The sequence below is a fragment of the Pteropus vampyrus genome, unplaced genomic scaffold (assembly GCF_000151845.1).
Source record: "Pteropus vampyrus isolate Shadow unplaced genomic scaffold, Pvam_2.0 Scaffold326, whole genome shotgun sequence".
Lineage (NCBI taxonomy): Eukaryota > Metazoa > Chordata > Mammalia > Chiroptera > Pteropodidae > Pteropus > Pteropus vampyrus.
Window position 1 is genome coordinate 2,192,612 of NW_011889107.1, and position 26,757 is coordinate 2,219,368.

The window sequence follows — 26,757 nt, forward strand, 5'->3', positions numbered from 1 at the left end:
AATTACTGTGTTTATGTTATGGCTACTCTAACTCAAATATCCCACTACTAAAAAAAAAAAAGCCTTTGAAAACAATAGAAGGGTAAAAAAAGTTTGAAAATTCTGAAATTTTAGATTCTATTTCTCTCTGAATTTCTTGGAAGGGGCTTATTTTTTAAGAAAGTATGAAGCAACTTAAGATTTTCTTTATTCATTATAGCTCCTCAGGAGGCCAACAAGAGGGAAATCCTTTTTAATCCCTTCCTGGTACAGGGGCACAGCATTAATCTTAGAGCCACTAACATCCTTGGAAAGGCTAATGGTTGCTGAGTGAAGAAGGGGAGAAAGAGAGTATGAGTCCTATAAAAGGCAAGCTGGACAAGGATTACTAAAAAAACTGTGTGACTACAGTTTTTAAAACACTTTATAACACATCCCATATGTGACTTAATGTATTCTCTGCACTGAAAACCTAGCTATAACTAGTAGATATTTTTTTATTATAGGCAAAGAAGTTAACTGTAACAAGAAAAATTTGTTCCTCCAGTGAACACATCTGTTTTACTGAAGCTAAAATCTATAATCTCTTAACGCATGAAAAAAACCTCTTCTAGTTGATTTAGTAATCAAAAACCTCACTGCTACTTAACCATTCTTTTTATTTATATCACCTCTTTTTTGGGTTTCCCCACAAAATGTCCAATGATTATTATGAAATATATTTAAGTCTCTATCCCACTATCTCCTTTTCTCATAGGAGGTAACACTCTGGCATAGTAGACTTGGTGGTAGAAGACTGCAATTTGAATTCTGGCTGTGCGCCAAGAAAGCAACTGTATGGAGGAAAAGCACTGATTAGGAAAAACCCTGGGCTTCCACTTTAACCTTGAGACTTCGAGCAATCACAATATTTCTCTGATCTTCCACTGACTCATATGTACAATGATTATTATGAGAACTGGGTGGAATACACAAATAATATTTCTATATAAAACAGTAAAAAAAGAAATGTAGTAATATACAAAACACTAATAACATAAAACTATACAAATACACACAAATGGTCCAGAGGGAGAGGAATGAAGGCTAAAGTGTATGAAAGTGTTTACTAGGTTTTCCTATAAACAAAATGCTTATTTTTAATTTCAAGTCATTCTTAGGTCCTGAAATACTCAAAGCTTCTCTAAGATTATGCAAATCCAATCCATTTCTGAATTAAAGCTCAAATACTACCTCCTCCCTGACACCTTTTTTAAACAGTGGTGTATAGTAAGCACCTTTCTCTAATCTCCTCTAGCATTATCCACACCATTAATCTGATTTCTTACTGACAGAATCTTGCATTTTGGAGTTTTCCTGTGTATCACAGTTTGTCTCTGGCCTAAATAGATTCAATACAGTTAGAATGAAAGAACCATGGATACACTGTTTCCTTTTTAACAATAAGTACTCAGTAACAAGGAAGATATAAACTGAATTAAAACCTAAATAATACAATTCTGCTATACAGTACCAAAGTTGCAAAAGAAATTACTATTCAAATGGATTTTCTTCTCTAATGTAAGTTTGACCTAGAAACCTAATTAATGGGTTTCCAAATGAGAGGGGGAAAGTGACTATTAGAAGATGTAATAAATGTAAGGAAAAACAACCTAACTCCAATTTGTTTCATACTGCCATAATTTTATCTTCAAAGAAAAAAGGGCATATATTGGAGTTAACAAACAACCCTTTATGGGATGATCAAGATGAGCTCAAACATTTTACCCTTTATTTTTGGACTTTTCCAGAAAAGAATAAACCAGTGATATCACTAATTAAATGGGTTAGCTTATAAACGAGACTTTATTCACAAGTCATCATTTAATTTGCTGACACTTTAAATTTGAAACAAACCAATGTTTTATATAGACCCTGAATGCTACACAATGCACTAACAAATACAGGGGATAAAAAGTAAATATACTCACCAGGAACAATATACACTTGCAGTTTGGAGCTGCTGGGTAAGGTAAGTCGTACAAAGAACAAATGCTGTGTTATCCTGACCCTCGGATTCCAGATTACATATGATGTCTAGTACTTCCTTGCAGTCGACCTTTGCAATCTATCAAAAATGAGATGACCAAGTAAAAAAGAAAACGGTGACTTTCCTGTACACTTTGTTATATAATGTAAAACTTCTCTTCTATTTTTTGATAACCAATGAAGCAAAAATTAAAGAGATACAATTTTCTTCTATAACCTGATGGCTGAGACTTCTGGAGTGAAATATTTCATATAAGAAAGTATTAAACAGAGAAGCAAACAGATGCTATAAGAAGGTTCTACTGCAGTCCGAGCACAGAAAAAAAACATTTTAGTACAGTTTAAAAAATTACTCATGAACATTGCTATCATATAAATGAGTCAAACTATGTAGATTAACTTCAGGTTATTTTCACCTTAAGTACCATCACTTTTTTCCTGTTTTTTTTTTTCTTCTTACTTTCATTTTCAATTTTTTTCAAGTCATTCAAGTTATAGACAGAAAGATACAAGGCTTACCCTTGCTGTCAGTTAGGGTTACAGGAAGACAACTGAGAAACTTTTAAATACAAATGCTATATTAACACATCATTTTCTCATATAATTAAGAAAAAAATATTATGTGAGTTTTTCAAACAACTAAAATACTTTTAGAAATATATCTTTTTCATTTACACTATTTATGAGAATTTTTTTAAAAACCTCTGGGAAAATAAGAATTTTCTGGGGCTTTTTTTGGTATACTGGTAAACCGGAGAATAAGACCTCTATAGATTCTCACTCTATTTTATCACTTTCCTGTCTTAACAAACAGAAAAAAGAACATAATCATTTTGTGACTATGTCAGCATTATAAATGTAAATTATACCAGGCAGCAAATATACAGGGCAAATGAGGTGTGTATCAGGGCATCTCTTCCAGAGTGCTATGCAGTTCCAAGTGATGGTTCTAAGTCTCTAATTTTAGTCATACCCTCAGGTAGGTATAGAAAGGCTTCTTTCAAAGCTTAGCTCAAATGCAATTTTCTCATCAGATCCTTCTCTAAGAATATATTAGAATCCCCATCAAAAACTCTACTCTCAAATTCCTCCTTTGTAGCATTTATCACAATTGCAATTCAATCATTAGTTGGACAACTTATTAGCAACTGTCTTCTCTGCTAGAATATAAAATCTATGAGGTCGGGGGCTATGTACATCTTGTTCAAAATGTAGCACTTATCAGTGTCTGGAACAGAGAAGATGCTCAGTAAATAGGTGCTGATGAAGGGAAAAAATCAAGTTTTTTTTTTTTATCAGGTAAAAAGCTCATGTTTACAAACTGAACCTTATACAATTCTGTGTTTTCTAATCTTTTCAAAGACAATCCGATGACATAATAAACAGTATACTGTAGTGGTTAAAAGTAATTATTCTAGAACCAAATTGTGTATTCTCTTCCTGGCTCTATAGCTATTAGCTGTAAGACCTTGGATAAGTTAAATAATTTCTCAGTAACTTAGTTCCTCAGTTTCCTCATCTGTAAAATGGGAATAGACCCTTCCTCAGAGAGTTACTATATGAATTAATATGCTTGAGTACAACACAGTGACTACAGTTAATTCTGTACTACGTATCTGAAAATTGCTAAGAGAGCAAATCTTAAAAGTTCTCATCACAAGAAAAATGTAATTGTATATGGTAACGAATGTTAACTAGACTTATTGTGGTGATCATTTGGCAATATATACAAATACTGAATCATGTTGTACACTTGAAACTAACATAATGTTACATGTCAATTATACCTTAATAAAAGAAATATGGTATATGTACCTATTAAAGTTACAGTTAAGCTTCAAATGGGAATGGCAAATAGGGAGCACTTTAAAAGTACTGTTAAAAATTGTTTTCATGAAATATAAATTTTTAAAAGGGGAGGGGGAAGAAAGTGAACCTTAAGAGTACTAGAAAGCATTTAGAAAGATCATTCTCAGATATAAGATCACTCGACGCAAATTTGTACTAGGGGACAAAGTTAAGTTATTAAAGACTAAAACATAATTAGATTCAGTTTTCGGGGAGTGGGGGGTGACTTCATCATACATTATAAAGATGAAATTTTATCGATGCCCAAAACAACCATGTCCTCATCCACAGCTGAATTAATCAGAAGGGTCACCCAGAGAAAGAAACGCCCACAACACGGTCACTTAAAATTGCATTGAGTGAAGGACCAAAATAACAATTCCAAAGTAAGTACAAACAGCTGTTCTAGAGCGAACACCATCTACCATCCACGCCATGTTAAAGCTCCCATAAAAAATCAAGAATTCTAAAATTCAATTTTGGTAGCAATTTAACATCTTCAAGCTGAGGAATAGTACGGAAAATTCTCTAAGCCAAATACATAAATTAGAATGGAAATTACATATAACTGCATTTCTAGAACATTTTTATCCCTTTCAAATAACTTTATTGTATTATCTCATTTTATCAATATGATAAATCTGTAATATTGGCAAGGCAGGCCAGAAATATTATTTCTGCTTCACAAATAAAAAATGAGCCTGAGATTGCTTCTTGTCTCAAGTCAACTGTAGCAAATAATCAGAATAATAAACAAAAAACTAATGTCATGTCATTTTATTCCTACAAGGAAGCCCTTAATTTTAAATTTTAAAGGAGTACATTTCAGAGATATCTTATAGGCTTTCATCTTACGGAACCAAAATGTTAGGAAAAAAGGGACAAAAGTGAAGAAAGAAGGAAATACAATTTAAGTAAAAATTCATTAACCTAAAATGATGAGGGAGGAGGAAATGATATGAAAAATATGGATTAATAGCTCATAAGGCATATATAGTTTTATTACTTTTATTTATCACAAATATTCTAAAGATGAACACTGTCTAACAGTTAGTACAGAATAAGCCTAACAGTCCCTCCTCCTCTTGCCTGCCTAGCCAATTCTTCTCATCCTTCAATATCCAATTAAAAATCATTATGAAGTATTCCTTCATAAACTACTCTAGCATACAATGATCTCCTCCTCTGCTCTGAATTCACAAGATCTTGTCAACATTTTTAATTGGGCTATTTTTTATTCTACTTTGGGACAACTTTTAAACGAGTGACTCACATCGGCCTTTACCTTTTATGATTTTACTTTTTTTATGTGCATTTACTTTGGCTCTCCTTGAAGATACGAGCATAGTCTTATGACTGATATCCAAAATCCTCTGTGCATAAAATTCCATAAGAAGGGAAGCAGACACGTTAAAATGTATGTGTCTATCAAAGCTATTTATTACCTGTAGTGTGCTAAAGTACTGGAAATAACAAAACAATTTGATTTTTGCCCTCATGGAACTCACAATCTAATCAGGAATAATGAATGAAGCAGCAGGGAATTACTAAGAATATAATGTATGTTAAATGCTGCAATGGGGGCATACAGAATATTTTCCAAATACCTTTGGTAAGAAAAATCTAATACAAATTTGGAGGATCAAAAACAACTTCCTGTATGAAGTCACAATTAAGATGAGAATTAAAGAATTAGTAGGAATACTCCATGGGAAGAGTAGAGTGAAATAATAAAATTGTTCCAAACAGGGAGATAAACACATAAAAGGGCCTAAAGAGTAAGAGTGGGCATGGTATTGGAGGAACAGAAATAAATTACTTCAATACAGGTAAGGGTATCCCCTCTTACTACCTGCTTCAGAATCTTTGCGTGACAAATAAGCACGTGGTTAACATTATTTTTTTTAGTTGAAGAGAATCTTAGTATTTTGCCCCAAATACCTGTATTTTCTTGCATATAGAGGAAAACAAGGTATGATAAAGAAATTAATAGTAAATTCCAGGTAAATTAAAATGACCTAATAAAAATAACCTAACTAATAATACAATACGGTTAACTACTCGTCCTCAACCTTTTGCAATAAATAGCTTAACATCATACTAAAAACCAAATACATGCCACAAAATCCTTTTTAGCTAAAGTCAATTAAAATGAAGATTAAAGACAAGCTTTTGAGAATTTCAGTGATTATCTTGTACCTGGATAGGTACTGAAATAACTTTTTTGTTCTTAAATATGATTTCTATCCCTGGAGTTTACATTCTATACCTTTTAAGACAAGTAGGACATGCATCCAATAATTAAACCTTTGTTTACTATCCACCTTATTAGAGTATATGTTCCAAGAGAGCAAAAGTTTGTTTTATTCATCACTGTATCTTCAGTGTCTACAATAGTGCCAGGCACATGGAACATCAATAAATATTTGTTAAAATGAAAGGTTACAAGATAAATAACTTAGTGGCCATAAAAAGGCAGGATGAATAAATTGGTCAGATTGAAGACAGGAATAATGCGGACTGGAGTAAGGAAAGAAGGCTTCAAGGCAAATAGCTCTAGGGGGGATATCAGGGTCTAGATGTATAGGGCAGGATGGCCCGAATAAAGATGCCAGAATGAGCAGATTATTAAATGTGACAGTAATCATAGCATATGAGGAGAAAAAGGTTATCTGATGTAAAGAGATATTTACTACTTAACTGGCATTTAGTGAGTGAAAGGTTGAATTAAATAAGGTTAGAGATAGAGCTAATTTGCACAATGGAAGATATCCTTCATAGGCCATGTCAAAGAGTGGTGCAGTTTCACACTATACACAAACGTAACCTCCTAAGGAGGTTAGTGGTGGGAGCGGGGGTGGGGGAGGGGGGAGGTCGAAATTCAGTCTGCTTACCAAGCCCTAAGTTTTGGAATAGAGTTCTTCCTCTGAGAAGAAGAAAGACCTCTGAAAGGCAACGATGTGAAGGAGGGCATAGTGGAACATGATGCTTTTTGCTGATTTCCATAAACGTACCATAGAGGATAATGACTACTGACAGACTGCAAAAGATGGAATTTATCATTTGGGTTTTACATAGAATCAGAGGATTTTGCTGTTGTTGTCTCTTTTGGATATATAACCAAAAGGGATGACTTGAAATCAGTATGGTTTTTAGATTAACTTCTATTTATTAGATTTCTCCTGATTATAAAAATGTTTATTATAGAAAACCAGAAAAATACAGAAAACAAAAATTATCCTTAGATATTACAATTCAATAACCAATGTCAACAATGTGATGAATTTTATTCCAGTATTTTGTCTATACACACTAACTGCACAGCTTGGATTCAATATATAACTACTGCAAATATGTCCCATTTTAAAGAAGGGTGGGACTGTGCAGGTCATATATCCTTTCTTTTACCCTAATGTTCTGTTGTGATTTAATAATATCTCTAACCTTTACACAGTATTAATATATGCCAGGCTCTTTTCTATAAGTTTACACAAACCAAATTATTAAATTTTCACAACAACCCAACAATACAGGTACACTACTGTTATTCCCATTTACAGATTCAAAAGCACAGTCAGGTTAAGCCACTTGTCAAACGTTATATACAGATAGTAAGAGTCCCAGGATCTACCCCAGACAGTCTGGCTCCAGAGTTCACTCTTAGCCAATATGCTATATTAAGATGTTTAAACTGTAGAATGGGCAATACATTATTATTGAAAAGAAAGGAAACTGTACACCTTTAGTTTTCCCCAACTGTGTGCTCTTTGAAGACAAGAAATATGTTGATTGTTTTATTTCTAATGGTGGTAAATATTTACTCAATTGAAATGAATGGACTGTGAGCAGAACTAGCCGAAAACTTATAAGGATCTCAAAGACTATTCAGGATCATTCATTCCACAATATGTTCTCGCCTTGAGCCTCTTGCAAATCCTAACCAGTTCCCTCAGATCCTTCCTTATCAAAATCTACTTCATAACAAAAGTCTGAAAAGGCTGCATACTGAATGATTCCAACTATAGTAAAAAAGTGGTTGCTAGGGGCTTGGAGGGAGGGAGAAATGATTAGGCAGAGTACAGAAATTTTTTTATGGCAGTGAAACTATTCTATATGATACTGTGATGGTAGATACATGTCATTTATATGTTTGTCAAAACCCATAGAATATACAACACAGAGTGAACCCTAATGTAAACTACAGATTTTAGTTAATAATAATGTATTGGTTTTCACCAATTGTAAGAAATGTTTAAGACACTAATGGCGAGATGTTAATAGGTGAAACTGGGCGGGGGCGGGGGAGATATGGCAACTGTACTTTCCACTCAATTTTCCTGTAAACCTAAAACTGCTAAAAGATAATCTATTAAAAAAAATCATTTAACCATTTAAAAAAAAATGAATTATCTTTTTCATTGTTAGCTTGTAAGAATTCTTCATATATTCTGGATTTAAGTCTTTTATAAGATATATAGTTTACAAATATTTTCTTCCATTCTGTGAATCAACTAACTTTTTACTTTCTTGATTGTGTCCTCTGATGCACAAAGTTGAATGAAGTCCTACTTATTTTTTCTTTAGCCACTTGTTTTTGGTCTCAGATGTAAGAAACAATTGTCTAATCTGAGGTCTTCACAATTTATTCCTATATTTTCTTCTACTTTGTTACAGTTTTAGCTATGACATTTAAGTCTATGATCCATTTGGAGTTAATATATGACCCAGTTTCAATTTTTTGAAGAGGATATCCACTTGTTAAAAGAACCATTCACTGAAAAGACTATTCTTTCTCCCATTGAATTGTCTTGACATCTGTGTAGAAAATCAACTGACTGTATGATTCAAGTCCATTGATCTTTCTATCTTTTTGCCAGTAATGAACCATACTGTCTTGATTAGTGTAACTTTTTGGTAAACTCTGAAATTAGGAAATGTGAATCCTCTAACTTTGTTTTTTTACAAGATTGTTTTGGCTATCCTGGGTTCCTTGAATTTCCACATGAATTTTAGGATCAGCTTGTCGATTTCTACAAAAAAAGAACATGGGATTTTGACAGAGATAGCATTGGATCTGTAGATCAATTTGGGGAATACTGCTACGTTTATAATATTAAGTCTTCTGCTCCATGACCATAGGATGTTGTTCCATTTAAGATTTTCTTCCAACATTTTATAGTCTTCAGTGTACGAGCCTTACACTTTTATTTTCAAATCGGTTCCTAAATCCCTTCTTTTTGATGCTATCGTACATGGGTTTAAGTTCATTTTTACACTGTTCATTGTTAGATGTATATAAGTGATTTCTGTATATTAACCCTTATAGGATTGTTTTATATAAAAGATCACGATATATGCAAATAGACAGTTGTTCATCCTCTTTCTAATCTAAATGCCTTTTATTTCTTTTCTTGCCTAACTGCCCTGATTAAATAAAACTTCCAGTACAGTATCAAATGAGAGTGGCAAGAGCAACATTCTTGTCTTCTCCCTCCCTGACCTTAGAGGAAAACCACTCAATCTTTCATCATTTTATATTTATAATGTCAGCCATGGGTTTTCACAGATGCCCTTTATCAGGCTGAGAAGTTCCCTGCCATTCCTAGTTTGAGTGTTTTTACGTGAAAGGGTATAGGATCCTATCAAATGCTTTTTGTTTTTCTTGTGATGAACATATGGCTTTCGTCCTTTATTCTTGCAACACGGTGTTATTATATTCATTGGTTTAAAACAACCCTATGTTCATTCCTGTGATCTCACTTTGTCAAGTTGTATATTCCTTTCTATATGTTACTGAATTTGTTTTGTTGTTTTTTGTTGAGGATTTTTACATCTATATTCATCAGTGATAGTGGTCTGTAGCTTTCTTTCTTCTGATGTCTTTGGTTATCGAGATAATAATGGCCTCCAGGAAAGAGTTCGAAAGTATTCTCTCCCATTTTTTTGATGATTTTGAGAAAGACTGTTATAAATTCTTTTGTATATATTTTGTATAATTCACCAGTGCAGCCATGTGAGTATAGGCTTTTCTTTGTAAAGTTTTTAAATTACCAATTCAATCTCTTGTCAGATTTACTTGTAAGTCAGTTTTAGTTGTTTGTATCATTCTAACAATTTGTCCCCTTTATCTAAGTAAGTGTAATTTTTTGGCATACTGTTGTTCATAGTATTCCCTTATAACGCTTTTTTATTCCTGTAATGTTGATAGTGATGTCTCATTTCTGATTTTATTAATTTTAATAATCTCTTTTTCTTGTTCAGTCTAAATTTATCACTTTTGTTGATCTTTTCAAAGAACCAACTTTATTACTTTTCTCTATTTTGCAGTGCTGATTTCATTTATTTACAGTCTTTGGGTTTAGTTTGCCCTTCTTTATCTAGTTTTTTAAGGTAGATGTTTAGGTCACTAAGACCTTTTTTAAGACTGACATATTGCAACTGTAAATGTCCCTTTAAGCACTGCTTTATCTACATCCCGTAAGTTTTGTTTTGTTGTATTTTCATCACATCTCAACGTATTTTCTAATTTTTTTCTTTGATCCATTGCTTATTTGGGAAGGTATTAATTTTCACACATTTGTGAATTTCCCAAATTTCCTTCTATTACTGACTTCTACTTTCATTCCATTGTGGCTCAAGAACATATTTCATATGACTTTAATCCTTTTAAATTTATCAAGGTTTGTTTTGTGGCTTAATATGTGGTCTATCCTAGAGAATACTCCATGTGCATTTGAGAAGAAAGTATATTCTGTTGCTGTTGGGTAAAGAATTCTACAGAGATCTGCTAGCTAGTTTAGTGTTGCTCAAGCCTTCCATTTCTATGCCGTCTACTTCATTTATCCATTATTGAAAGTGGGGTATTAAAGTCTCCAACTATTATATTGAAATTGTCTATTTCTCTAATCAATTTGGCAGCCCATATATTTAGGGGCTCTGTTGTTTCTCAGACTGGATAATCTCAACTGACTCCTTCATTCGAGTTTACTGATTGTTTCTCCTGCTAATTTCAAATCTGATATTGAGCCTCTCTAGAGAAGTAATTTCAATTATTGTACTTTTCCACTCCAAAATCTCTATATTTTTTTAAAAATAATTTCCATTTCTTTATTGCTACTCTCTACTTATTGAGACATTGTTCTCATAATTTCCTTTAATTTTGTAGACATGGTTCAACTGGTTCTTTGAATATACATTTGGTCTTCATTATTTGTAGATTCTATATTTACAAATTAGCTTACTTGCTAAAATTTCTTTTTAGCCCCAAAATTCAATACTCACGATGCTTTTGCAGTCATTCATGAACATGAAGAGTGGCAAAAAATTTAAGTCTCCTGGGGTGCATGTTCCCAGCTAAGGTCAAACAAGGTGATACTCTCTTGTTTCAGTTCTCATACTGCAATAAGTGTTTTTTTCACATTCTAGTGTTTTGGTTTTTTTTGCATTCTTGTGGTTTTCACTGGTGATTTCACTGTTTAAAATTGCTCCCAAGTGTAGTACTGAAGTGCTATCTAGTGTTCTTATGTGCAAGAGGCTGTGTGTGATGCACCTTACAAAGAAAATCTATGTATCAGATAAGCTTCATTCAGGCATGAGTTACAGTGAGTGTTGTTGGCTGTCAGTTCAGTGTTAATGAATCAACAATATATATTAAATATAGTATCCCCACATAAAAACACACATACAAAAAACAAGGTTATATACTCATCAATTGACAAAAACTTTGCGATCAGAGGACTGCAGGAATCTAGCCTTGTATATCCCCTGGGAGCAATGGTTTCAATATTTGCTAATTCACTGTTTGCATTGACTATATAGAACATAACCACCATGAATGATAAAAGTTGATTGTATTTGTAACAAGTGGTTTAAAGTCCTTTGTTTATTAAGTCCAGCATCTGGGTGTCCTTAGAAACGGTTTCTATTGGCTGCTTTTTTCATGTTTCTTTATAATGATAATGTGGATATTTAAAATATCATATTGTGGCAACTCTGGAAATCTGATTCCCCCACCTCTTTAGGGTTTGTTACTGTTACTATTTATTTGTTTCGTGACTTTCCTGGAATAATTCTGTAAAGTCTGTATTCTTTGTCATGTGTGGCCACTATAGTCTTTGCCCAGTTTGCTTAACAGTCAGCTAATTACATATTCAACATATTTAGATTTGTTTAAATGCCTTGAAAAAATAAGTCTGTCTGCTTTCGCCAAGCGGCTCTGTGTTTATGTTGGGGCATGCTTTCAATATTTCATTAGGCAATTTACAACTCTGCCCTGCCTTTCATTTCCTACTTGTGCAGAAACTCAAGGCAATAAGAGGTGAGGGATTAGAGTCTTCTCAGGTTATTCATAACTTGGCAGACACGCAGCCCTGTATATGCGTGTTACTTTCCAGAGTTCTAGGAATGTATCAGAGGTTTTCAAAGTCCCCTATGGACATCCCATATCCCAGTTTTTTTTCAATTTTTGCACAGTCTCTTGTTAGCCTGACTGGTAATGCTTCCTCAGACAACTATCATGTTAAATAAACAATTACCACTGACAGCTTTTGGAAGAGTAAACTCTTAGTCAAATATAAGACAAGTCCTGAGAATGGAGCTTTTTGGAAACTTGCCAGATAGGTTAAATAGTGACAATTCTCTGGGCATGGGCTTTTGCAGAGTTCCAAATCCCCTCTGCTTCCTGAGGTGCCTGCTAGGCTGCTGGTTTTCATAGCTACTGCAGTTTTAAGGCTATTTTCAAGGTTACTGTGAAGCTGGTAAGGGTGATGGGAAGTTGGGAAAGTTAAAATGCCACCAAGCTCACTGTTCTTATTGAACTTCACCTTTTTCTTCAATAAAACCTCCCTAGATTCTGGTAAGCCTTTAGGTAATTTCTAGAGTTCTGAAAAAGTTAATCTCATTCACTCTGGTTTCAAATGCCGATGACCTGGAACTCTTAATTTCTAGACCTCTCCCCTAAGTTTCATATTGTTTGGCTACTGTCTGCTGTTCCTCTCCTTCTGTAGTTCATCTTTGTATCCTTAGTGCTTAGTAAAGTCTTTCAATGAACATACGTTAAATGACTGGAAAGCATGTCTATATCATTTCTTACAACAACATGTGAATCTAAAATTACCTCAAAATAAAATGTCTAATTTTATTTTAAAAAGAAAAAAAAAGATCACCTTGGATATTGTAGAAAATGAACTGTGGGAAAAAAAAATAAATGCAATTACAAGACTTTACTAATAATCAGCCAACTAAACACCAATGGCATGACAGGCGCCAAGTGGCAGAAGAGAAGGTAGGCAGAAATATATCTGTCTTCCTAAGTTATTTTCATGTTTAGGCTATCAAGGTAAACTAGTATTCTAGCCAGTGCCATTGCTGGAATATTTTATCATTTACCTTTCTCTAGAATATTGGTTTTCAATCTAGTATTTTCCTGATCCATTCTGAGGTAGAATGCCAACCAATTCTTTCCTAGTAATAAATTTTAAAAACTGAAACTAGTAAAGGTCTTTTCAAAAAGGAATCAAAGTGGATTTAAGGTTATCCATAGATTTCTCTCAATTGCACCCTTCAGTAGGAGAAGGGAAGTTAAAGTTAGCAAGCCTACATTTCATGTAAAACTGGGTTTACCTTTAGGAAAATCATCCCTGATAGGTTCATAGACAACAACTGGAAAAAAGACTGATTCTAAAAATCTAACTTCTTTAAATCTGCAGCAATAGCACTATGCTATGTGGTCGCATGTAGGTTTCTTAAAGAAATAAATGGTCATAGATGCTTCTAATTAAACCCTATGACTGTGTATCTAAGAGAAGCCTAAAGTGTCCTACTGAATTCTTTAAATGATGTGTCTGACTAACTCCATAAGACCTCTCCAGTATAATCATACAATATCCACACATTACCCATGAAAGTGAGATTAAAAGATCCAGATACATACTAAGCCATGGGAAGATGTCTCTTCAAAGCTATTTAAAAGAACCCTGCTTCAGGAGATAAATATTTAAATAGGCAAATCCTCAGTTTCTTCACGTGGCCTTTCTACCTTCAGTGTATTTTTTGAGTATATGTCTCATAAGGATAAAGTAAAATTATTCAGACTTTAATTTTAAATTTAATTATATACTTTGCTGTTATTCCTTGTTCCAGATCCATTTTAATCTTATTTAAGCTACACCTGGAATTTCTATGTTGTTTACTTTTTCTTACTCCCAAACTGAATTCCCTATGGGTCCTGTTTAAATGTATTTGCTCTGTTTATCATTTATACCTAGTGACTGTGTCAATTCCCAACAGTGTTAGACTGGTGAGTAAATTAGGTCCTGTTTGTCTTTTCCTTTTCCCACCAAGAAACAAGCCTCTGCTGACTATTTCTACTAACTACATTAGACACTGAAGATGTAGTTCATTCAGGGATCAAGGCTGAAATGGACCCCCTACCTTGACTGTGTCAAGAACTCTGCTGACAGATTTCTTGGTTCTTCATAATAAAAGAGAAATGCTTCGTGTTTAAAACATCATTATCCTTTGTATTATATGTGGAAAACTTGATCTTTGCAAAGATTTCATCTTTCAGTAGTAAAAAAAAATATATAGGAAAATGTCTACTTGGGACACTGGGACATGGCCAAGTCTGTAACTTTCACTGAAATCTTTTCATATGTAAAATTAATAAATATGTCATCTCATTTAATTCTAAATGAAGTATTTACAAACTAGAACTTGATGATTCCATGGAGTTCAGAATTTTGGCTTTCAAACTGACCCTGTCAATTAACCTTAATTGTATGTGTCTGGCTAAATCTTCCCCAGCAGAGGTTTCCCATTACACACACCTATTACTGTGATACCCACAGGTGTCAACATACAAGTGCTTTTATTCCCAGCTGTTGCTCAAGTTAATTTGACTCTTCTCCTAAACTCAACTGAAATAGATGGCAAAATGTGTGTATAACTCTGCTACTGTAGAGCATATGCTGATTTTAAATTAATGAACATCCAGTGATTCATTAGTACTCCTCCAAAGCAAATTTTAAAGATTCTTTTTAATTCTGTTGTTACTTGCAAAAGAAAGCATCACTGGATAAGAGACTAATTTATGATGGTACCAGTGTTCCTTTTAAAATAATTTTATGATGAGTACTAAATGTTTTTTGCATTGATTTAACAAATTAATCCAAATTATTATAAAATATTTTAAGTCATACTTATATATAAATGTATAAATATGAATGGAATGATATACCACCAAGATGTTTCCTATTAGAACATGGTTCATCAATGCTAACTAAAAACAAGTTGTACAGTGGAAAGAGGGCTGGCCAGGGAGTTAGATCTGTGTTCTAGCCTGGGCTTGGACTCAAACTATCTTACTGCAAGTAGTCTTGGAAACATTATCATCTTGGCTTCAATTTCATCACTGATAAAACATGGAGGGTTAGACTAAATGATATTTAATGGTTGTAATACACTGGAAAATCTGATTCTTGTAGAACAAGGGTCAGCAAACATTTTTTGTAAAGGGCCACATATAAAATACTTTCAGTTTTGCAGAGCATATGGTATCTGTTACAGCTACTCAACTCTGCCACTGCAGAGCAAAAACTGCCACAGATAATAAACAATGGGTGTGACTGTGTTCCAGTATAACTTTATTTACAAAAACAGGTAGTAGATGGATTTGGCCCATAGGTCTTAGGTTGCCAACTCCTCTATTTTTGTCCTGTCAGCAAGTCTTGTCCTTTCTCTTCTTGCTAATTAACTCCAATCTCTTTTAACCTAAAATATGCTTTCTGACTAAGCTTCCTAAAACACTGTTTCAGTCATTTCACTTCCTACCCTCAAAACCTTCCTAATGTCTACTACATCAAATCTAAGCTCAAATGCACTGGATTTTCCAAGGCCTTCCTTTCCCCCACTCAACAGGTCTTATTTCTCACAAGATGTCAACACCCACTCTCTGCCCCAGGTAAGGTGTTCTCTAGTGGGTCCCTGCAAAGTACACATTCATTTCTGTGCATTACCACAGTCAGTTTTCCCAAAACCATTCTTTCTATCTATCCAAACCCCACCATTATTTCAAGGTCCAATTCAAGGATCAATTTTTATAAAGCACTGTATGCCAGTCTGCAAAGATATTCTCTATCTCTACACTTCAAGTGAATTTAGGGACGGTACCATATGTCTTAATAGTTATCTTCCTGTAATTGTTTCTGGCAACCAAACTTGGCCATACACAGTCTTTTGTATTTGCCAATGCTTAATACAATGCTAAGAACAAACTAGGTTTTAAATAAACAAAGGCTGAGAGATTAAAGAAAAAGTTGTTATTATAGGATGAAGAGGAATCAAATCCAAGGTCTAGCATTTATGGTTCTTCTGAATTCTTTTGGCATATACCAGGTGCTGAGAATAACCATTACTACATTTTACTCTGGTTAAGTTTCCTGAACACAAAATTCTGCAGCTGTTATTAGAAGTAAGCAGTCTCCCATCTCCTTACCCTTCCCAACGCTGCAAATACATACATTAGCATACAGGCTTATAGTTAGTCCTTTATGAGTGCCTACTATGTGGCTAAATAGTCTTCTAGGATGTAGGGATTTGGCAAACAAACCTATGTCCCTATCCTTACAAAGTTTTTAATTTAGTGAGAAGAAACAGAGAATAAGCAAATATGATGACTAAAAGAAATAGTAATATATACTATAAAGAAAAAAACAGGTGGGTAAGGGGAGAGTGATGGGGGCCATTTTAGATGAATTTATATATAATGATAGCAGATATTTATTGGAGAAAAATATGACAGAGTAGGGGGACAGGGTATTATTTTAAATAGGATAGTGAGGAAGGCCTCTCTGCTATGGCAATATTGGGGAAAGGTGTGACTGATGTAAGGGAAATGAGCTATCCAAATTATCTTGTGGAAGGGCATTCCAGGCAGAGGAAACAGTAAGTACAAAGTTCTAAAGCAGGAATATATTTGGCTTGTTCAAAGAACAGCAAAAACAAGGTAGATGGAGAACAGGAGCATTAAGTTGTACAAGATACATTCACAACACAAGCCTATGAAACAGAACTGAGCCCAGAAATAAATTATTTATATGGGCAAATAATTTTTGACAAAGGAGCCAAAAACATACAATGGAGACAAGAAAGCCTCTTTAATCAATGGTGCTGGGGAAAATTGGAAAGCCACATGCAAAAGAATGAAACTAGGCTGATATCTGTCACTATACACCAAAATTAACTCAAAATGGATAAAAGACCTAAACAGAAGACCTGAAACAACAAATTGCATAGAAGAAAACATAGGTACTAAACTTACAGGCTTTGGTCTTAAGAGAAGATTTTATGAATCTGACCCCAAAGACAAGGGAAGTAAAAGCAAAGTAAATAAATGGAACTATAACAAAGTAAAAAGCTTCTGCACAACAAAAAACACCATCAACAAAACAAAGATGCAACTAACTGAATGGGAGAAGATATTTGCAGACAACACCTCTGATAAGGGGCTAATATCCAAAATACATGAAGAACTCATACAACTCAGAAACAAAAACAAAAATACATAAACAACATAAAATGCTAAAAAAAATAAAAGCAAACAATTCAGAGGACTTGAACAGACACTTCTCCCAAGAAATACCAATGGCCAAAAGATACATGAAAAGACACTCAACTTTGCTAGCTATTAGGGAAATGAAAATCAAAACCACAGTGAGATACCACCTCACACCTGTTAGAATGGTTCTTACCAACAAGATGAATAAAAACAAGTGTTGGAGAGGTTGTGGGGAAAAAGGAACCCACATATACTGCTGGTGGGAATGTAAACTGGTACAGCCACCATGGAAAAACAGTATGGAGGTTCTTCAAAAAATTAAGAATATAATGACCATATGACTCAGCAATTCCTCTTCTGAGTATCTACCCAAAAAGTTTGAAAACATTTACCTGTAAAAATATATGCATTCCGATATTCAATGCAGCATTATTCATGGTAGCCAAGACATGGAAACAACCGAAGTGTCCTTCGACAGATGACTGGATAAAGATGATGTGGTACATATATACAATGATATTACCCAGCCATAAGAAAAGATGAAATACTGCCATTTGCGACAACACGGATGAATCCTGAAATTATCATGCTAGGCAAAATAAGTCAGATAGAAAAAGCTGGGAACCATATGATTTCACTCATATGTAGGATATAAAACTGAAAGCAACAAACGAACAAGACAAAAACTCATAGACACAGACAACAGTTTAGCAGTTACCAGAGGGGAGAAATAGAAAGGGTAAAGGAGGGTCAAATATATGGTGATAGAAGATTTGACTTTGGGTGGTGAACACGATGCAATAAACGGATTATAGAACTGAACATCAGAAACCTATATAATTTTATTATATAATTTTATTAACCAATGTTGCCCCAATAAATCTAATAATAAAAAAAAAGATAAAATAGAGATTGTTAGATAAGTAGCCAGGGGCCACTGAACAAAAAATAAAGACTTTAGATTTATTCTGAAAAAGCTGGAAAGGTGTTGAATGGTTATGACCAAGTAAGTGACATGGCCTGATTTAATTAAGAGATTATTCCGGTTACTTTTGAGAAAAAATGTAGGAGGCAAGAGTGAAAGCAAGTACATCAATTCGGAGTCTTCTGAATTCATCTTTGCATCCCGAAATGTCCAAGAGAGCACTTGGTATATAAATCCTTAGGTATATAATACTTAGGACAAAATTTATTATCTCATATCTTTAATATACCAAACTCAAGTATGAATCTCAGCATAACCACTTTAACCTTTGTAACCATGACATATTACTTAATCTTAGCCTTATTCTTAGCTCACCAATAAAATGGAGCTACCTAAAGGTTGTTGTGAGGATTAAATGTGACAATGTATATAAAGCACTTAGCCTAATGCCTAGTACATAGTAAGGACTCAAAAAAATGGTAGCTGGTTATTTATTGGCCTCTCCATCCCACCTAACACTGAGAATATACTTGGAAGGCAACTGACTTCACTGAGAAGAAAGTTCGTTAAAACAAAGCCCTAATATCAGAAATATCAGAGGCTTAGTTATGGACATGTTAAATTTGCCATGCTATTAGCCATACAAGTAAAGATAGTAATTAGGCAGTTGGATATATGAGTATGGAGTTCAGAGGAGAGGAGTGAGCTGGAAATAAAATGTCTGAGATTCAGACTATAGTTGGTATTTACAGTCATGAGTCTAGATGAGATCACTGAAGGATTAAATATAGATTTAAAAAAGAGAGCACTCAAAAACAGAGTCCTAGAGTACAGACAGAAATGAGAAAGGGGAATCAATCAAGTAGAAAGAAAACCAAGAAAGTGTTGTACCCTAGAAGCAAGTAGAAAAACTCTTAAAAGTTTAAAGATAAAGTTAAGAAGTCAGATTAAGTAAGATAAAAACAAATCTTCATTGGACCTAGTGATGTAAACTGGCAGGGGTGAACACCATATTAGACTGTGTTCAAGGAGAAAAATGTTAAAAAGTAAATGCAGACAATTTGTTCAAGAAATTACCCTGAACAAAAACACATAGTAGGAAAAGAAAAAACAAATTACCCTGAAAGGCCAGGAGAGAAATGAGGTGGCAGCTAGAAGTAGTAGTAGTAGTAGTAGTAGAATCTAAAGATTTATTTTTAAAATGGAAGAAATAACATAAATCCTGACGTGATGGTTATAGCAGAGGTGGACACTGATTATGCTATAGCAGCATTACCCTTGATGGGGCAAGAGCAGATGGGATCTAATAAAGAAGGCAAAGGGATTGGCTTAAGCTAGGAAAACAGATATAGTTTACCCTTAATAACAAAAGAGAAACTGTATATGCATAGATGCAGGCAGGAAACTCTCTTCCAACTGCCTCAGTTTCCTCAGAGAAATATAAGGTTCATCAACAGAGAGTGAGATGGGGTAGAAGATATTCTAGTATAGGTTAGATGAGAAAGAAAAAGTATGAAATAGTGACCTAAGAGAAGGGAGAGTGAATAGATGAAAAAAATATAGTGTGAATGATTTAAAGTAAAATCAGTCGGCAGGTTTTTCTCTACAGAAGTATGACCTCACTTCTGGTGTAGGTAAAGATATGGAGTTGGTGGAAATTTAGGGATAATTGGGATACTAGTTAGTCAAGTAAGTACAATTAAGGGAGAGACCAGCAGAGGAATTGAGAGTGTATGCAAGGGAATGATAACAATGACTATGGAAGAGTAGAATAAGAAGAGAAATAGGAACATAGGAAAAGGTGACAGGATTAATAGATGTTTGGTCCTGGTGGTCTTTACATTAAAAGGAATGAGGTGAAAAGATAGTTACCTCTGAAGAGCAGAATGTTTATAGTTCAAATTGTCATAAAAATGTAAGAATTACTACAACATAGATCCAGATTCTTAGAATTCCTAAATTTAATTAAAAAGTTCAGTGTAAAGGTAAACTTTTGGGTAAAGGTAAAATTTAATAAAAAAGTTCAGTGTAAAGATAAAAGAAGAATCCATGTCAGATGTGAATGGAAGATAAGAGAAGTAAATGGAGGTGATGGAATACAACCTAGGAATTCCTTATTTTTCCTCTGTATAATTTATCAAAAACTATTAGAGAAAACTAATTTCAGTTTTTCTAAGGAAAACAGTGATTCGAGGTGAAAAAAAATTCAATCTAACTAATAAAATAGTTTAAGAAAGGACTCAATCACTTTACTCTTTTCCATGGCATCTAGTTTGTCCACTTTACCTGTTTAAATGCACTCACGGGTTCTAAAGTCCTACATTTCTGTTTAGTTATATGTATAAAGTAACTTATGCTAAAGTTAAATGCCATTCTCTTTAGTTTATCCCTTGATGCCAGTATTAATTATTTCTGCATTTTCCAAAAATAGAGAAATCATTACTTTAAGAAAAAACTTTCACATGTAAAAATTTCAAAGCAAACCATCATCCAAACACAAACACCCATCTGTATATTCTTTAATTATCTACTTTACAAATCCACCTACGACATACCTTTATATTCAATCTGTTGGAACATTTAAATATACAATTAAAATATCACTTTTCAGAAGCCTGGGGAAAAAATCAGTCTTGGTTTTCATCTTGCCATGCAACATTTATCAAATTCCATTAAAATTCATAGTAAGTGTGAATGACAACAGCAGTCATTTGCTTTACTCACCTCCTTAATAGCCTCCTCATTAGGAAGAATGGAACATAGGCATGTGATATAGGCTTGCTGAAATGATGATACATTTGAAATTTCTTTAGATTCTGCACATAGTTTTGATAAAGCAGTAGCCTGGGGGATGCAGTTAGATTTCAACAAATGTTTTATTCGCATTTGGAGAAAGAAAGGTCCTTCTTGTGCAATCAATTTATTGACTAAAAAAAAAAAAAGGGAAAATAAAACAGTTTGATAACATATCACATAAGAGGTTGTTAGGAAAGTCTGATCTTTTGTTGTTGGCTGGTTGGTTTTTACTGAATAAAAATTCAGTTGATGTAACTGGGAAGTTGATTCTGGTCTCAATACTCATTTAATAGAGCAGAAAGTAAAACTAATTTTGCTAATAACTCCCACATTACTTAGTAGTTTTATTTGGAACACCAAAACTTTTAATAAAGCTAATAACATTGCACCAAAACTAATTTGATCTTCTCCTTCAATTTCTGATAAGGATAGTAAGGATTAGTGAAATTAACTATAAGCATAGATGCAAGAAAAAGAAGCAGGTAACCTATGTAATATTAACAACTACAACTTGAACAGTTATGAGGTATCAAGCTTTAAGCTAAGTGTCTTTATGTACCTTTCATTTATTCTTCACACCACCACCAAGGCAAGTATTATCATCCCCAGTTTAAGGTTAGGAAAATTAACATTCAGAGAAATTAGGTAACTTGCCAAGGATTCCAAAGTCAGTGGTGCTCTTTCCTCTAAATCAGGCATTTCTCAAAGTGTGTTCCACCGACCAAAAGACCTGAGAGATAGTCCTAGAAAAAAAAAGGATTCCTTGGTCAAATCTTGGAACAGTCCTGCAATAAAGAAAACTGTTCACTTTTATTTAACTCAATTTTTCCCAAACTGATTTGACCAGAGAACCCTTTTACACATATTATTAGTACAATGTAAAATATATGTTCCTGGTTCAGTACACACTTTGGAAAATGCTGCTGAGCAGTACTGAATATTAAGCACTTGAGTACTGATTTGTACAGTGTTCTGGACAATCCCTCAATTTATGAATAGTAGATACTCAACAAGAGTGTGGCACAATTTTACAATAGTATTACTTATAGACGTGAGTCTGACGCATGTCAAGACGAGTGGGGAATGATCAAACTGCTTTAGGTTGCTCATCTAAAATAGTGTTTCTTAAATTTAAAAGTACTTTCTGAATCACCTGGGGAATCTTATTAAAATGCAGATTCTAATTCCGTAGGTCTGGTATGGGACCTGAGATTTTGCTTGTCTAACAAGACTCTCAGGTGATATCCATGATGCTATATCTATATGGACGCATATGGAGTAGAAATCATTAACATTAACGATAAACCACTGGTGTGGGGTGGTGGTAGAGATAAACCACTGGCCCAATCTTAACTGTATATCAGAATCAACTGTAGAGTTTTTAAAGTTCTTTTATTAGGTAATACATATTACACATGACAAAAAACTCAAAAGGCTTACAAAAAGGTATACAATTAAAATTGTCTCCCTTTCTACCCTCCTTCTATAGCCTCCTTCCCCAAGACACAATAACTGTTTCCAGTTTCTTATTTATACTTCCAGAGATATTCTGAGTACAAAAGATGTATTTTTTCCCACTTAATATATCATACAGGTCATTTTATAATTACTGTACACTTAGAGCTAACTCAATACTTTCAACAACTGAATAGTATTCTACTGTGTGGATCTATTAATTTAGCCAATCTCCTACTGATACATTTGCAAATTGTTTCCAATCTTTGGCAACAGCCAATAATGCTACAATTTACAACCTTGTACACAGATCTATTCACATACGTCTGACTATATTTAAAGAAAAAATTCCTAGAAGTAGAAATGCTGCCAAATTGATCTCCAGAGTTTGTACCAATTTATATTCCCACCACTTATCCATGGAAGGTACTCATTTCCTATGGCATTTCAAAAAGGTCTGGATGCCAAAGCTCCAACTCTGGAGATTTTGGTTTAGTAGGTGGAGAATGGACCTCGGGATGCGTGTGTGCTTGCGTGTATATGTTGGTTTTAAATTCTGTAGATACACTGAAATGTAGTTAAGATCAAAAAGCATGGAGAGGAAACAGATCACTTTCACATGGACTTTTTCATGTTAGTCCCATGGGCACTAAACTCCACAAAATGAACTCATAACCATATTTCTCACTCAAATAGTTCCTCATTTCTTCTATTTTCCGTAATGGTATTCTCTCAATCCTACAGAAATGAAATTCTGGCATTATTCTTCTTGCTGACTCCTTACCTCAAGGAAATCAATTTAGTTATGTCCTATCAATTCTTTTTAAAACTGTCTCCAATCTCATTCTTGCCACATCTGTCAGCCCTATATCCTAATCTGCCAAACATCTGACTCTACTGCTTATCAGCCCTATCAGGTTTTAAGCATTTTCATAAATCCCATACCTGAAAACAAGTACATTATTTACACAACCCACCCCCTTCTATATTCCCACATTTACTTTCACCACACTTAGTTTTCTCTTAAAGTACAGTAATAAAGGATTACAGTGTATAAACGTTAAGATCTGGAGTTTTGGAATTACCAATCTGAGGCTGAGTCATGACTCTGACACATATTATGAGACCTTTGGACAAACTGACCTCTCTGAGCCTCAAGTTTCTTCCTATATAAAAAGATTAGTAATATCCACCTCATAGAGTGGAAAGAATCATAAATGAAATACTAGTAAGGCAGATAAGACACTTAGCACAGAGCCAGACTCAGAGTAAATGCTCAGTACTCAATACTAGTTATTATTTGTCTATGACATCCTCCTTATTATAGTATCAGAAATTTGTGAACAAATATCAAGTCTTGTTAATTTTTCTATTCCCCACAGTACTACACACGTCTTCTATATAAAAGATACTTAATAAAACCACGTATTTAGCAACTAAATGATTATCACTCAATCAAAAACCTTTAGTATCTTCTAACCTGAGCTTAAATTCTGCCTCCACAATTTTAACTACGTGGCCTGGGGCATGTGTGTAATCTCTCACCTGTTTAATGAATTAAATGATATGGAAAGCACTAATACAGTGCCTATCACATAACAAGTACTGTATAAATCATAGCTATTATTAAGGTAAAACTATTATTGAGATAAAACTATTTTATTCAATATATTACAACCACAGTTAAATTGTTATATCAATTTTTAACACAGATCAACCTTGCATTTTAAAAATCATTTATGTTGAAATCAATCTTTATTTTTTGAAAGAAAATCTATCCATACACTTCAATATTTAAAGTGAACACTGAGAAGTCTCACTCTCAATCATGATCCTTTCTGTATTTTTTCCCAAACACTTTAATACAAAAAAATTTTTAATCATATATCCTCTCCTCCATCCAGATTCAACAACTGAACTGTTTTGGCATATTTCTTTACCTATATTTTCTCTTTCTGAACCATTTAAAAGTAAGTTGAAAACATCATGACAGTTTACCTGGTATATACTTCATTATGTAAAAAATGATAACATTTAAGGTCCAGTTAAAAAATGAAGTTTTTTTTTTTTATTAAACAGGAAAGTTTTTTTTGTTGTTGTTGTTGTTTTTTTTAATAGAGACTCAGGTGGCACATGAGAATTCATAAAATGACTTCAGTGGTAAGGGGTAAAGGGAAACAAAAATCAAACAACCAAGGGGTGGGGTAAAAGCTGGCTGGTTCCTTCTCAGACTTATTTAGAGAAGGGAGCTGGTGACTCTGAACAGTAAGAATGGATCCCTTCAAACCTCTGGTAGCGGGGAAAGAGAGAAAAATGCAAAAGGCTACTGCTTTGGTCCTTCTGAGTCTCAATGAGAAGGGGGAAAAGCTTGTGTTTTGGTATCATAAACTATGGAGGCAGGTGCCAGGTAGGGTACAAGTCCGTTGGAAAATTGGCAGATACTAGATAGTAGTTCTGGATGACCTTTGTGCTGGAATCATTCCAGTGTGGTGGTAGAAGGGTCCCCACTGTTGATGGGGGTTGATGTCTCTGTACGGGGCTGCACCTATTTCCAACTGCTCCACCACCCTGAGAGTAGAGGTTTTATGGGTGCTAGGCCTCAATATTCCATGGTGCTTGGCTTGGCCTTCTGTGGTAGGCTGCTGAAATGGCCTGGGGTGGAAAAGCCTTTGGTACCTGGGCTAGAATCTGGGTATGAGAAACCCCCTCATTTCCCTGCTTATCATGCCAGGCAGAAGTGTCAACAACTGGTACTTAGTATGTATTTCAGTAATAAACTTTTTTGGGGGGTGGGGGATGGGGGAAGACACAAAATTCAAGAATTCAAGGTAGGAAAAATAAAAATCTTATGGATTTTTCCCCCCAAAAAACTAAACTGAAAAGCATTTATTAAGTTCTTTGGAGGTTAAAAAATGCACACTTTTATGCTTCTATATTATAGACCAGAAGACAATCAATGAGATGACAGTCAATATTTCTAACCATAAAATATGTTAATATCTGGGCTGCAAGAGCAGTTGAGCTATAGAGGAAGCTTTCTAATCTGTTTTTGACCTGAAATCAGCGTAACGGTAAACTGAGAATATAGGCAGGACACAGGCTGCCCACCACTTATATTGTGGATCTCAGAATAATTCCTTAGATTTGTGGGTAGCCTATACCCAGTGAATCTTATAGACAGTAGGTGTTTAATAAATCTTTATTGAACAGATGGGATAGTATGGGGATGTTACATAAACAGTGCTTCTCCCTGCTTTTGATTTATTTCTATGTGAAAAGAAATTAAGTACTGTTAACTCCTGAGGTGAGGTGGTATATTTGATTAGTACATCAGGGGAAAATAAATCGGGGATATTTAACTCAACTCCACCTTGGGCCTGCCTACAGAGAGCATGAGTTGTTTTTCACCCTAGTCAAGCCTTATGTAAAATGGGAACTGCCAAATTCTAGGATCCTTTTAAAACAATTTGGTTCTCTCCTTTAACTTTTATTAATAATAAAGGTGACATTTTAGCTTCCATCTGCCTATATTTATAAATGGAAGCCATTTACTGGGGACCTCAAAAGAAAACAATAACCACCAATTTCTTTTTTAATAGCTTTTTTCCTTAACTCTTTTTCTTTTGTTGTCAGTATTAACTGATAAGCAGTAGAATTATCAGAGGAAAAGGACCAAAGGAAAATCTAAGTACCCTTACTGCTAATCTTCTCACTATGCAGAAGAAATCAAATAGCATAAATACAGTAGATTGTCAAATTTGGTGAATGAATAAGCTAACTGGGATAGTTTAAGGCATTAACATTCAAATGGCCTGCTGTAAGACCTATACTAGCTACATATCAAAAGTGTAAATAAAAACTGTTCTGGAAAAAAACTGTTCTGAAACTCATTTTTATTCCAGAATCATACTTAACAGAATGTGATATTTTTAATTTATCATTAACTCAAAGCAAATGAAATCACAATTGTTGGCAATACCAAATGAGATACTATTGTGTTTAAAATGCAAATATCAACTCAAATACATAAATCTTAAACTGCCGATTTTGCAAATAAAAATGTTCATTCTTTTCATTTCTCTGCAAAACACAAAATTTCAGTATTTCATAAGTTTAAAATAAAATAGCAATTTTTTTCATGGTCCTCAGCTGTAATAACCAGTGAACAAAA

The 26,757-nt window shown here is 34.1% G+C and overlaps 1 protein-coding gene across 3 annotated transcripts in view; it reads right to left on the reverse strand.

Moving 5' to 3' along the window:
- The window catches only part of RLF (rearranged L-myc fusion), a 66,584-nt gene that overhangs the window by 13,330 nt on the left and 26,497 nt on the right, over positions 1–26,757 (reverse strand). For 2 of the 3 annotated variants that reach the window (XM_011377976.2, XM_023521971.1), the window contains 2 exons: positions 21,060–21,262; positions 1,950–2,086 (listed from right to left, as the gene is read on the reverse strand). In XM_011377976.2, coding sequence (XP_011376278.1) covers positions 1,950–2,086; positions 21,060–21,262 — 340 coding nt within the window. Of the gene's footprint in view, positions 1–1,949; positions 2,087–21,059; positions 21,263–21,785; positions 21,877–26,757 lie in introns of those variants that run through there. The other variant, XM_023521972.1, reaches the window with a different exon arrangement.